General features: G+C 38.1%; 1 protein-coding gene across 1 annotated transcript; it reads left to right on the top strand.

Annotated features, from left to right (window-relative positions):
* Positions 1–998: 998 nt before the first annotated feature.
* On the top strand, positions 999–13,781 carry LOC126381851 (uncharacterized). The gene is made up of 13 exons (XM_050031371.1): positions 999–1,283; positions 1,363–1,515; positions 2,074–2,159; positions 2,586–2,693; positions 3,530–3,676; positions 3,875–3,937; positions 4,102–4,214; positions 5,049–5,209; positions 5,687–5,844; positions 8,537–8,683; positions 8,970–9,090; positions 9,909–10,077; positions 12,473–13,781. The coding sequence occupies exons 1-13, from the start codon at positions 1,115–1,117 to the stop codon at positions 12,855–12,857; spliced, it is 1,980 nt and encodes a 659-aa protein (XP_049887328.1). The 5' UTR covers positions 999–1,114; the 3' UTR covers positions 12,858–13,781.
* Positions 13,782–14,115: the final 334 nt, after the last annotated feature.

Below are 14,115 nucleotides of genomic sequence, written 5' to 3'. Positions count from 1 at the left end.
GCATTATTGTCATTAACGCGATTTGCATGTAATAACAAAATTCAAATATGCCGAATATGTATATTATGTATTTCCTATCTGTATTAATATTGCACCGCGTCCCATTTTTGTTATATTAAAACGTTTTTAACTATAAATGTGTAGTAATATTGTTTTTTTAAATATGCAATAACTTGAATAATTTTATACTGTATACTGCCCTCATAGCATGTAGCATCTCCAGGGTGGTGCGATAAATGTGCCTTAAACACCCGGTATAAGCCTAATTTAATTAAATTTAGTTTGGCAGTTCCGAAAATACCGCAATAATAGGACCGCTTGTCCTTTAGTGCAAGAAAAAGGTAAAGCTAATTATTATAACTTTCAAACTTAAGTATGATTAAGTTGGTTTCTTTCAAAATCAGCACCATTAATTACATAAAAAATGGAACATAGGGCATACGTTGTAATAAAAGAAGCTTATTCTCAATCTGCATGCTCACATATTTTACTATAGACATCAATTTTTATTTCAACAAGAATATTTTTTAGCAAATTGTTGGGAAATATTTATTCACTCTCCACCCTGATTGTGAAGGAAACCATAAACTAAAAAATATTCATTTATGAAGCAAGAGAGATCAAAGTGCGTTTTTAAATTAAAATTTTTAAATTTGATTATGAAATGTTTTTTTTGTGAAAATTTCCTGTCATGTATAATTTATCAAAATTGTATGCTAAATATATGAATTTCAGCTTTCAATTTCTTATTGCGTAATGTTAGTATTTTGTGATAGCTTTCTTCATAAACTGGCAAAAGTATTTTTTTCTAAACTGTCAATCATTATGTATAAGCGATACTGAATAATACATCGTCTCAACTACCTACATATGATAAGACAATAAGTGTATCTAATAGTGGTAGTGTAACTATATCAAAATATTTAATTTTATTGGCTTAAAACAGACCTGTTCAAACCCAAAACTCAAACAAAACAAGCAATCCCCTCCCCCACTTTGCTTACCCCTCTTTCGTGCGCCATCAACGTATTTTGGTTTTGAATGTTATTTTGGTTTGGTTTTGTAAAAATAAACCGAATATTGACCGAAATCATATTTCTTTAGATAATTCGTGATGTCGGACGTGGAGGAGATAATAGATTTTATAAAACAGTTGAAGAAGGGGTTTGATAAAGACCTGTTTCAGAGTAAAATTGAACAACTTGCTTATGTCGCCGAGACTTCGGGGTTGGACGACGATGACTTCCACACTTTATTCAAAGTTTGGTTGAATTTATCAATACGTGAGTATTGCACATGTTTAATTTGACGTGCATGTTTAATTCTTTTTCCCGGTTAATACTGATAATGTTGTATTTACAGCCATTACAAAGTGGGTCAGTCTGGGAATGTGCCTGGTGCCTCAGTACCGAGTGGAAGAACGCACAGTAGACTATGCTTTCCGCTGGCTGCTGGCTAATTGTGAAATACACTCCAATTTCTCCAGAATGGGATTTTTATTGGATTGGCTAACAGGTAACAAACAAACTACTACAGTCTTTCCTATAACAAATTAAATTAACTTTTATTTTCGTAAATTTGTACACAATAAAAATCTTTATCTATAAATAGAGGGACTATAATTCATTATGTACATGGGAGACCTTGTTTATTAGAAGTTATTGTTTATTTGCACGTAAGGATATTCATGGTTTAAGTAAAGACACTTTCTAATTCATATGTTTATTTTATTACTATCACATCACATTATACTGTTTACCATAACATTCTTGACGCAAGTGTATGGTACGGTTTTTTTGATGGAGTGAGACTTGTTCCTGCATCCTACTTCTGTATTCAAACTTTACTTCCTCCTGCTGGTGGCCAGTTCTCTGCGTACTAGTGTGCAGGCGCACGTCGAAGGAGTCTTCATTCAACAGTAACATTATAAATTAATAATATACGTAATATAACATAAATAGCCTATGAGGGGGGGCCTGTGCGCAGGCCCCGAGACAGGCCCCCCCTCAATCAACCGGAGGGGGTATGGAGCATACTCAACATAAATTAATAATATAACCACTGTTTTTTCAGCTGCTATGGACAGCGATACCATAGACATGGCTGCTTTAGATTCTGGATATGAGATATTCTACACTATGCTCTCATTTGAACTGCTTGTGAGTATGATCTTCTGTACTGATTTGTAACATGTACCTACCAGCTTACATTGAAGTGTAATTACTACTTTATTTGATAGCAATTATTTTATGTCAGTCAATAAGTCTCACTAGACTAAGTTATAGAGGTACATAACATAAGTGCACAAAAATATCCCATTTGAGGTTGTCAGAGGTACATCTATTGCAAGATGAGCTAAGTACCCACACCTTGCCAAGCTTTCTGTTAGACCAACATGATTAATAGTGAGGAGTATCACCATCTATTAGGTCGAGCCAACTGTGTTAATGAAAAACTGCACTTAAGATAAATGAAATACCTATTGGTGTAAGTCCGATATCGGGGTTTGAATATAAGGAGTTATACATATACATATAACAATCCACATCCAGAAGGACATCTATATATTGTGGTGTTGTTTGTAGACTGCTCATGCACTGAAGCTGGTGTATACGCTGACAAAACCCAGTGACGTTACCAGGAGAAGGGTGCTGGAACTTCTGGAACATGCAAAGAAGAGAGAGGGGAAAAAGGTATATTAGCTTTTAATATATTTTAATTTAATGCTGTATATAGTTTTCAGTCCTGCTGATATTGTAATCAATTTTAATAAAATTTCATTATTTGAATTGGACAATAACCAACTATAATTAGGGAAGCATCCCTTAGCACTAAATTCAATTTTATTGTTGTATTATGGAAGTATATTGAAAACAGTTTTAATAGTAGTAATACAATTGAAAAATCCACAAACAAAAAATACTAAAAAGTGAAGTGGTAAAGTGTTTTTAAATTGTTTGTGGCCAAGTTTAAGCTTAACAAACATAATTTATAACGTTTGGCATAGGTAGATGTTTAAAGTAAGTGAATTATCACTGTTCACTAAGGCCTCAAACTGGATGACAGCGGCAGCGGCGCGGCGGCGGCGGCGGCGGCGACGGCGCGGGAGCGCGCGAGCGCGCGTTCAAATGCTAAGATTGATATTGAAGTGTTCTCGATGGCAGCGGCGCGGCGAGCGGGGTACGAGCGGTGCGCTCTAGTCGAGCGGTGTCTCTGCGTTTGAAACTCGCCTTTTTGTTTCCTTTGTTCATTATAGGGATTCAGATCTTCTTTTGCCCATAATAAATCGTACGAAACAAAAGAACTATAATCGAAAATGCGTTGTGGCCGTTTCGACAACACGTTCATTTGAGACACAACTCTATACCGCCGCAATACCGCGCGATTTGGCCGCTGGCATCGAGAACGGAACAGCGGCCGCCGCGCCGCTCCCCGCGCCGCTATCGCCGCCGCGCCGCTGCCGCAGTCATGCAGTTTGAGCCCTAAAAGTTAAAAAAAGCAGCAGCATTGAATGTATTTTTTTGTCCAGAACATGTACCGTCAACTTCAAGTGCTGCTGGGCCTGTTCAAGTCCTACAAGCCGGAGTGTGTCCCGGAAGATGTGCCCGCCATCTCCATACATACGTCCTTCAGGAAGATCAACACCAGCTTGCTGGGACGATTCAAGAAGAGCCAGGTTTGATGGGAATCATAGATTTCATTATTGAAGTCATCAATTCAATACATATAACATATGACTTTTCTAAATCTACCAGAGGGGTATGGAGTATACTCCATACCATACTGGAGAGGTGTTTGGGCTATTAAAAAATAAAACACATGAACTCATACACCAAAGTTGTTCTATAGAATGTTTTAATTTTTATGTTTTTAGGAAAGGCGAAACAGCACCACTAAAGAAAGACACCACTTAATGTGGATTAATCCTCTCAATTCTGTAAGTATAAATCTTTGGAGTATAAAACTAAATTTTCTTGTAGCCTGACAGCTCTATAGATAGTGCTGTCCTTCACTTACGACTAGTGCAAGACAGAGATAGAGATGAGATGGCACCAATATTTATATTGTCATTCTTTCTAATAAGTTTTTTTTTAATTCTAGGAGGGCGGCAGAAACAGGAAGGCGGAGCCTCTAGTGCCAAATATGGAGTTCACAAACATTGGCTCAAAACAATATGATAGGGAGCCACAGAAAACTCATCTTGACTTCTCTGAGTAAGTTTCAATCATAATCTAATCCTTATACTTGTAATATTACCATAATCCCAAAGAAAATTGCTTTCATTTTAGCTTTTTTATTTTGATACCCTTTCGCCTTTAGCAACGAAATAGTTATGCCCTTTATAACCTCCAGTGGTTAAATTAAATATGATGATGATAGGCTATTTTGACCGTTTCTTTCATTTAATCATACTCATACACCCAAAGGTTGCTACACCGCGTCACACTTTTCTATGTCCCTATGATATTATTCCATTCTGCCACTCAGAACCGTCATTTACTAGAGCGAGATAAAAAGAGGGAGTGTGAGTGTGTGGGAATGGAAGCATGTGGATGTCTTTTCCGCTGCGTACGGTGGCTTTATCTCGCTCTAGTAAATGATGTTTCTGAATGAGAAAAAAGGATAGAATCATAGGAAAGTGTGGTTCTTGGCTGCCAGGTGTGGTTACTACTCTTGATTAGTCGAGTAATTTGCGTCTATCCTGTGTAATAAGGAGTTTTTTGTATGATATTCGACGACGAAAATTTGACACTAAATTTTCTATAAATATAATATAATAATAATATAATAATCTATAATATAATATATTTTTTAATTTTCTATAGTGGATTAAAAAAATCGTCAAAATTTATGTAGATACGCTCGCGCGCTCGTCGTCTTAGCATCTACAGCGGTTGAGTTATACAAATCCACACGTTGCCAGTTCGTCACCTAATCGCGCCTACGGAATGTTAGAGCTTTCATCGCTATTTCTGCTCCAAGTTTTCCCACTTTTTAAGCGCTCATGTCGAATCTACGGTACTTATAATCAATGATGATTCTTGCAGCCCAATATCGCTCCTGCAGCACAGCATCGAGGCGGGCGTGACTCGGCCGGGCCGCGTGCGCGCGTTGCTATGCAACCAGGCCGGCCTCACGCTGCTCACGCTGGCCACCGACGCCGAGCAGGCCTTCCTGAGCCACCAGCTGTACCACCTGCTTGTTGATTGTGAGTTGCCGATTGTCCGGGTAGACACCGACAGATTTTATTTTAAGTTATATCTGTCATTTTCTTAACCAACGAAAAGGAGAGTCTCTGCCATTACATAATATTTTTGAATAATTATGTGACCTCGAAAGAGATGGCGTGACGACTTGGACGCTTGCTGGTGGGACTGGTCGGAGTGCGCACAGGACCGCGATAAATGGAAAGAGGAAGGGGAGGCCTTTGCCCAGCAGTGGGATCTTGTAGACTAGATTAGATTAGATGTACCCGAGCGATGACAAAATAGGTAATCATCTCGTTAACACTTTCAAGGACAGAACGTCTACGCACGTTCCGATTCCAAGGTGTTATACTACCTATTATGAACCATCAATGACCCATGGTCTCTATCCGTGAAAGGGTTAAATCTAAACAGCGCCATCTACTTTTTTTTTGGGAAACGTCGCCTGGTAAATCCCTCAGTAATTCTGTTCCCCACAGGTTTCCTAGGCTCATCTCCTCACACGTACGCGGAGAAGGCAGACCTGTTGCACCGACTGGGCGCATTACAGCGCACCCTGCTACAGGGCATCCCCGTCGTCACGCGCTTCCTCGCACAATACCTGCCCTTTTGGAATGAGAAAGACTACACCGCAGAGGTGACTATAATCTTGCTTTACGCCATATCATAGAAAACAGCAGTGGTGCCCAAAGTTTTCTGGGTTACAAACCATCTAATACAAGTTTACAACTCGGGGCCACCTCTAGGAAATTGTAACGTTTATCAATGTGAATAAAACACTTTTCAAAAAACAAAGTTCGTTCGTTCTGTAGGCAGGGTCCATTCCTAATTCGGCCGCGATCTATAGTTTGAGAAACACTGGAATAGAGAATAATACTGCATACAGAATATATATAATGTTTATAACATGTGTGTCATAATTTTTAACAATTTACCTGAAAATTTAAAGGAATTAAATATGAAAGAATTTAAGCATGATTTAACTAAATAGTTATTATATTACATATCGACGGGGAAGAAGCAAATACTCCTATCTTACACAGACCTAACTTTACAGGAGGAGGAAAAAACTGAATAACTTTTTTGTTAATAATTATAGCGCGACGTCATGTTCTGAAGGTAGTTTTGTTATTTCAAGAGACATTTTTTTAAACTAATATTAATTTTGTATATATAGAGGAATTAAAGTTAATGTAAGTTAGAGCCTATTGGTTTCTGTGTTGGGTCGAAAGTTTTGACGTTAGACGGTTTTTCCACTTGCAATTAATCCTTCAAATTCCTATTGTTTGACTTATTTCTCTTTGTAAACTATTCACTGTAGCTTCAAAAACCTATTAATAATTAAAAAAACAATAACTATAAAACTAACGTAAATTATACATGATTTTGTAAGATAGGATGTATTGCTTTGAATGAATTTCAAATTATGTTCAAGTTAGGAGATATTATAAAGCAATGCCGCAACATTTAACTAGTAAATATTTAACTGTAAACTATTATAAAGCATGCAATATAATAACAAATAATTGTATGTTTTAAAAAAATACTGAAACGACAGCTTTTTTAAAGAAAGTGCTACGCTTAGCATTTTTTATGAAAATAAACTTTGATCTTAAACAAGGTTTAACAAATTATTTATTGACCATGATAAAGTAGGCACCTTCGTTTTTAATTGGCATTTAAAAAAAATATCAATATAGTACGAATTATATATTTATTAAGTCAATAATCAACTGAGATCAACAAGTAGGTACTTATTAAAATCATTATCAATAGCCCGGTCAATAAAGGGGTTGTAGAGTATGTGGGAGGAATCCTATGATTTTTCTTCAGGAATGTGTTCCGGAACACATTCCTGAATGTGTCCTTATTTATGGAGTTAACATAGTAAAAATTCCCACGTTTACATGGTGTCATTTCCGTAACTTAATGTTTACCAAACCATACAAAAATATAAAATATCGATATTTTTGTATGGTATTGGTCGTTCGATTTACTTCTCACTTTTTATTCTAAATTTCTCTCCAAAATTAAAACTGTGTTGCAGAATGGGTGTAGGTCAGAGATACCAATTTTGAGTTTTTCGCTGATATCTCAAAAACGATGCGTCCTAGAGAAAATAACTTTTATATTAATTTAAAGAACATTAAATTGTCTACAAATTTGTTAATATAATATTTTTTCGATATTTCGCCCGTTTTTGAGCTACACGCTTAGGAAAAAAATAATTTAATATTGAAAAGTGTCAGTGATCGAATCACCCCATAAAGTAGATCTTGGGTCCATCATCTCTTATTTTTGAAACAAAGACACATTCGTGCCATGCCCATTGCCCATCATCATCCATCAACCTCCATCATCTTCCATTAAATAAAAAGACTCATGCTTGATTCTGAAGATAGGAGCTATTATCGATTAGAACATGAGATAGGAGTTATTTATTTCTGTAGAAAGGAGATATTTTTATAAAAAATATTGCAACATATAAAATCTTTATTTTAAGAGCTATTTCTATTCATCGAAAATCACCCTAAAAGTAGGAAATATACAACGGAGATCTTGCCAGCCAACGTAAAATTAAATTTCGCAACGAACTACATCAAAAAGTCGATTTGCCTAAAAATGTAAGATAGGAGTATTTGCTTCTTCCCCGTCGATATGTCTTTTTATAGTCTCAACGAATTCTTTAACTATAGGAATAAGCCTTAATAATAATATAATTAAGTATATAAATATTTGCACACCTGCTTGCAGGTTGAATACATGTACTGTTTTACTTAGAATAAGATCTTTAACTTTGTGTCCTTACAAATAAATGATTGATTATGATTGATTACAATGGTAACTCCCCGACCCGCACCAATTCGTATCGGACGCTGAGCTAGATTGCCTCATCCCCTCTGGGTCTCGGGTACTATTTACTCAGTAACTATGCCCCTGACAGTACGGTAGCCAAACTGGTCCATCTCACTACCAATGTTGAATGGCAATAAGGCTTGCCTCCTAAAAACCTACTATACAAAATATATTATACAGGGTGTACAGGGTACCTGTAAAAACCGGACCTGTCAAAGCTTCAGGTTAGGCAAGTGGACCCTTTAAAAAACGGGCTAATGCTAGGGATATGATGATATTATACAGGGTGTTAGTGACATCGTAACAAATACTGAGTTGATATCAAGAGTATTTTTTCCGTCCTACGCAACCTGAAGACTTGACAGGTCCGGTTTTTTACAGAAGCGACCACCCTATACACCGTGTATAATATATTTTGTAATGTAGTTTTTTTGTATTATTTTTGCTATGTAGTTTTTTTTGTTGTTTTACAGATCCTCGGACTAGTGGAGTGGCTGAGCATGGAGTCGGTGGAGCACGTGTCGTGCGTCGTGGAGCCGCTCATGCGCATGTACCTGCGAGCTGCGCCGCTTGAGCAGTGCGCCATACTAAAAACACTCACAACTATGTACTGTAATATGGTAAGACAACTAAAGTTGATATCTCTCTTCTTCTAATCCTTTTATCCCTTAAAAGTAAAAGTTAAAGTTGATACAGTCTATAATAATTATTATATTAATAAATTAATTAGATTTAAAGAGGTCACATTAAAACAATTCACCTAAAAATAACATTTGTCGACACTGCGCACTTACTTTTATATGCGCGAATGTCAAATAGCAATATTGCTTTTTAGATGAATTGTTTTGATGATGTATTTTTAGATATTTATAATTTTCTTCTATGAATGAATGTCCTGACTCGCAGGTTTACTCGAGCATCCGCAGCCGTCGGCACTTCCTGAGCGCGCAGCCGCACGCAGCTGCGCCGGCGCGCGCGGCCGCCGCCATCGCCGACGTGTGTCATAGAGGACTGCAGGTGTCTCCCGGTAAGCGAACTAACATGATGCACCACGAATGATACAATACGACTAACATAAACATACAGTAACATAGTTAAATACGTCCCGCTGCGGGGCGCAGCCCCCCCCTCATCAACCGGAGTGGGTATGGAGCATACTCTAGTGCGGTTCGACGGATTATCTATAAATTACCTGTTAAAAATGTTACTAGTATCATTTTCTAATCCGTCGAAAACATATTGTGTTCTAAACACGAATTCCTCTGTATTACGAAAGCCACGGCGCTAGTGACGCAGATTTAGTATAGAAATAATGCAACTCAATTTATTCATCAATTAGTTCCGTTAAAATCCGTGGACTTCGCGCGGACTATATTGTAAACCTGATATTATCTTTAATCTATGTTTTGTAATACATAAAATCACGTCTGTGGTGCCGTGGTCCCGTGATCCCGTGATCCCGTGGTCCCGTGATCCCGTAATCCCGTGGTCCCGTGATCCCGTGGTCCCGTGATTCCGTGGTCCCGTGATCCCGTGATCCTATGGTCCCGTGATTCCGTGATGCCGTGGTCCCGTGATCCTGTGGGCCCGTGGTCTCGTGATCCCGTGATCCTGTGCTCCCGTGGTTCTGGGGTTCCGTGGTCCCGTGATGCCTAAGGATGGACACAGAGCTACAAGTAATCAAAGACAACTTGCAGCCAGTCTGCATACGATGCCCTAAGATGGATATGATTGATGAATCTTATGGTGACAAGGGATCTAATGCCTTATGCCCATTTCCCAATTTCGTTTTGTAATAAATAAGGCGGTAACAGTTAAATAATTCCATCCGTATGTTTTGTCTAGAGGACATGCGAGTATTATACAGTTGTATGCAAGCAACTGAAGGTTGTTCCCGAGCGGAGGCGCGTTACTCTACTTCTCTGGGCGCCCTCCCACACATGCTGACCCTGGCCCTGCCGCTAGTGGTGCCATCTGCGGCCCTGGTCGACAAGATGGCCGCCATACTGATACTGTAAGTATAATTTACGTAATATTAATACTTATTCTTCTATCGTGTGGGTTAGGTAAAGTACTAACCTCATCAACCCTGGTGTCAGGGTTACTATTGAGCCGCCAAAGGCCCCTGACATGGCTCATGTAACGATTACTGACAGCAGTAAGTGGTAACCGGGACCAACAGCTCAACGTGCCTTTCCAAGCACGGATCATCATACTTTCGACAATATGGTGATTAGCCAGTAATGTCCTAACCAAACTAGGGACCACAAAGTAATTTTTGGGAATCGAACCCGGGACCTCCGGTTTGCGAGTCCAGCGGTCTACCACTGGGGAGTTAAAAAGGCGTCATCGAAGCAATAGGCTACCTTAACAACCTAGTCAAATGGGATACTTGTTACGAAACGTCAAAACGAAAGTTTTCTTTGGAGTTTGTATGGACATACTGTCCTGTGACGTCATCAATAAAAGCGGTCAAACGTCGAAGCGGAAAGTTCGAAAATAAGTCGAAAAGTAAAATGAGATTGATTTTCGATCCTCTTAGACTGGCTTCTATTTCTAGATTAGCATTTTATCAGTTATTTTGACCCAGTCAAATACCCTATTCACCTAAGAAAGCAATATTTCTATTTGACATTGCCCACTCACTTTGACACGTGCAAATGTCAACTTGCTTTTAGATTGTTTCAATGTAGCCTTTTTAACCACCTGGACTGAAAACTAGTGCCGTCCTTCACTTCCAATAATTGGATGAAAGAGATAGAGCTGGTTTCAGTCCTGTCAAATTAAGTTAAAAGTAAGTAGTTTCACAAACACGGGAATGAATGATTTGGTTTTAAAAACATGTTATATGTGTAGTGTAAAGCAAAACCTTTCACACGGAGCGTCCAAAATTGGCCTAATAAAGGGTTCGCAAACAGGAAATTACAAATTTCCGCACTGACCGCTTTAAAGGTCGTTATTTCAGCAGAATTGACCCTATAAAATACCTTCGTCAAAGGAACTTAATCAAGTTAGAAATCGGGAAATCTGTTTGTTATTTTCAACTGCTGAGCTTTCTATTAGCAATGTAAAATAAACGGCAGAAGAGCAAACTTAGTAAACTAAACAAGGTATAATTTGTAGTTGATTTTATTAACTTTGCGCTCAAAATATATGTGTACAACTAGCGTAGGTTTAAGTGTTCGAATGTAGTTATTTCAAGACACCTAGATTACACAAATACAAACATATTTTTAAGTATAAATAGTTGTTTCCAACTAGTGAAATAAATGACTTTTTACTAAACGTTAAAACCTGAAATTACTATGGAATTTGTGTGAAAAAGCACATCATGACCTCATAGAAAAACGACGTAAAATGTCGGACTTATTATTACATTTTGCTTGATTACAATTCATAAATAATTTTAATTAAAAAAAAGAAAATCTTCCATAGTTTTAGATCTGTCTTTATTTAGTAATCAGAATTTCATAATTTTATATTGAATCTAGTACACGACCCAATTGGGCTAGTCACAGGTACAAATCCACCGCAAGATAAGTACGGTCACGGTCACATTAATATGTATACATTTTGGTACCATGTCACATTAACTTTTTTGCAAATTGAACTGTAAGTCTCACTAAATGTCAAATATGTTAGTGCGACAGAGTCCTAAAGTGGGTACATTATATTGCTCATGACTGTACCCACACCTAAGGCACAAAATACAAAGACAAACAGATTACACGAATAACTTATTTATCAGAAGCGCCATCTATGTTCAGTATTCCATAAGAGTCCCATCAAAACGCAGATTTTTTATGATACTGAGTGTTGGTCCTATCTCTGACTGTTTACGAAGTGAAAATGCAAAGATGACGCTGATAAAACCTAGATGGCGCTACGTTACGTGCTTTTAAACGACATACTAGAAATAGAGATACTTCCAAAATAGATTAACTAACACATTGTAATATTGATCTGATTACATGTGGCTCTGTCTAGCCTACCATATTGCGCTTACCGGCGTTCATTTATTTATGTACGGTCACGAGCATTAATACGTATACACTTTGGTACCATGTCATATTAACTTTTTTGACGAATTGAACTGTAAGTCGTTTGTTTTAAGTTTACGCGGTTATTATCATAACCATTCATCATTCATTATGTGTTTTAATTATGAACTGTAAGTCTTACTAAATGTCAAATATGTTAGTGCGACAGAGTCCTAAAGTGGGTACATTATATTGCTCATGACTGTATGTAGATATACGTCACTATAATGGTCGAGCCAACTGTGTTAGTGAAAATTGCACTTAAATTAGTGCAAGTCTGGTATCAGCATTCGAACCCGAGTTTCAGAAGCAAGTTGGCGTACCACAAGACTACAGTGACGATAATTACAGTAATACAATTCCTTGCAGGTATCGCAAGATTTTCTCAGCGATGAAGTCTGCGAACAAACACAAAGAGCAGACGTTCATCCTACAGCGTAAGACATTAGAAGGATACACGTTGGATTTCCTCAACTGTCTGTACCACGAGCAGGCGTTGTCAGACCGGAAATCCGGCTTAGTCTTTGACAAGTTACACCCGCAGTTGGTTTCAAAACTATCCGACTTGGTGCCAGAGGCTGACGGTAAATTCAGCTTGAGAAACAACCTGGCGTTCGCACCGTATACCTACATGCCTTTAGAAGCCGTCGACCCATCAGATGCCACCAATAAGTTATGCTTCGACACAATGGTAAGTCACACGTTCCCAAAGCTTAGCCAGTTACTTACAAAGGCCGTGCCTGAATTGCGTTAGTTTTACTATAAAGCTGGGTTTCTTTAATTATGTTTTTAGACTAGGTTGGATTTTGTAATGGAATAAATTTTGATTATGAAAATCAAGCAAAAATCAGTAACATAAGATAAAGCATACAGTGGTCACACACGTCTCTATAGTTGGAATAGATTGATTCTTTGCATCGTGCACTATTTTGAGGACTTTATATAAGTATGACATAGACGTACTTTTATTTTTAATATTAAGACGTGTATGCGTCATTAAATCCTCTATTCCCGTTGGTCCGCACTGTTTGACCACCACTGAGGAATATAGGGGGAAAATGTATTGTCCACCAATAGGGGCCAACGCTACTAGAATAGTTGCGTTATCCACCAGAGGGGCTTTCCAGCCAAGTAGTTAATGCCATCTGCGGCAAATCTACAATGAGTCACGTCAAAAAAAAAAATACCAGAGGGGCCAACGCACCAAGAACTGTTGCGTTTTCTACCTGTGGGAGCGGTCGCCACTAAAAAATGTTGTGTTGTCTACTAGTGGCGGCTAACGCCACTAAGAACTGTTGCTTTATCCACTAGAGGGGTCAATGCCATCAAGAACTGTTGCGTTTTCCTCAAGTGGGGGCCGATGCCATTAAAAAATGTTGTGTTATCCACCAGCGGGGCCAACGCCACTAATAACTGTTGCGTTTACCACCAGTAGGGGCCGATGCCACTATAAAGTGTTGCGTTGTCTACCAGTGGCGGCTAACGCCACTAAGAACTTGCTTTATCCACTAGAGGGGGCTAATCACCAAGAATTGTAATCGTTGTTAGCGTTTTCCACCAGTGGGGGCCACGGGAAATAGAGGCATTAAACAGTACAAATCGATATAGTTGATAATATAAGTGCCTTTATATAAAGGTGATGATAATTATAGTAATATTGGTGACAACTTGACGATAAGTATTTTTTGTGATTTACATTCACTAGTATTTAATATCATGTTTATAAATTGTGTATCATGCATGATTAAGTATTCGATTGTTGTGAACGCAGGCTACTCACATAGTATTGTGTAACTGAAACAAAATTACATTTAGGGGATTTATTATAACTTAGCATTGGCAATAAATGACGGTGCCACCTACCTAGCTTCATTGAAACGCGTATAGGTACGAATGCGGGCAATATTGCACCTTATCACCGCACTGTGAGGGTAAAAAATCTGTCCGTAATACAGTATTCGGTTTGACATTGTTATTGCTAAGTTATAGTAGGTTCCTTGCAGATAATACTA

This window comes from Pectinophora gossypiella, chromosome 1 (assembly GCF_024362695.1).
Source record: "Pectinophora gossypiella chromosome 1, ilPecGoss1.1, whole genome shotgun sequence".
Lineage (NCBI taxonomy): Eukaryota > Metazoa > Arthropoda > Insecta > Lepidoptera > Gelechiidae > Pectinophora > Pectinophora gossypiella.
The sequence above is the reverse complement of the archived record's forward strand: the minus strand, read 5'-3'. Positions and strand labels throughout refer to the sequence as shown.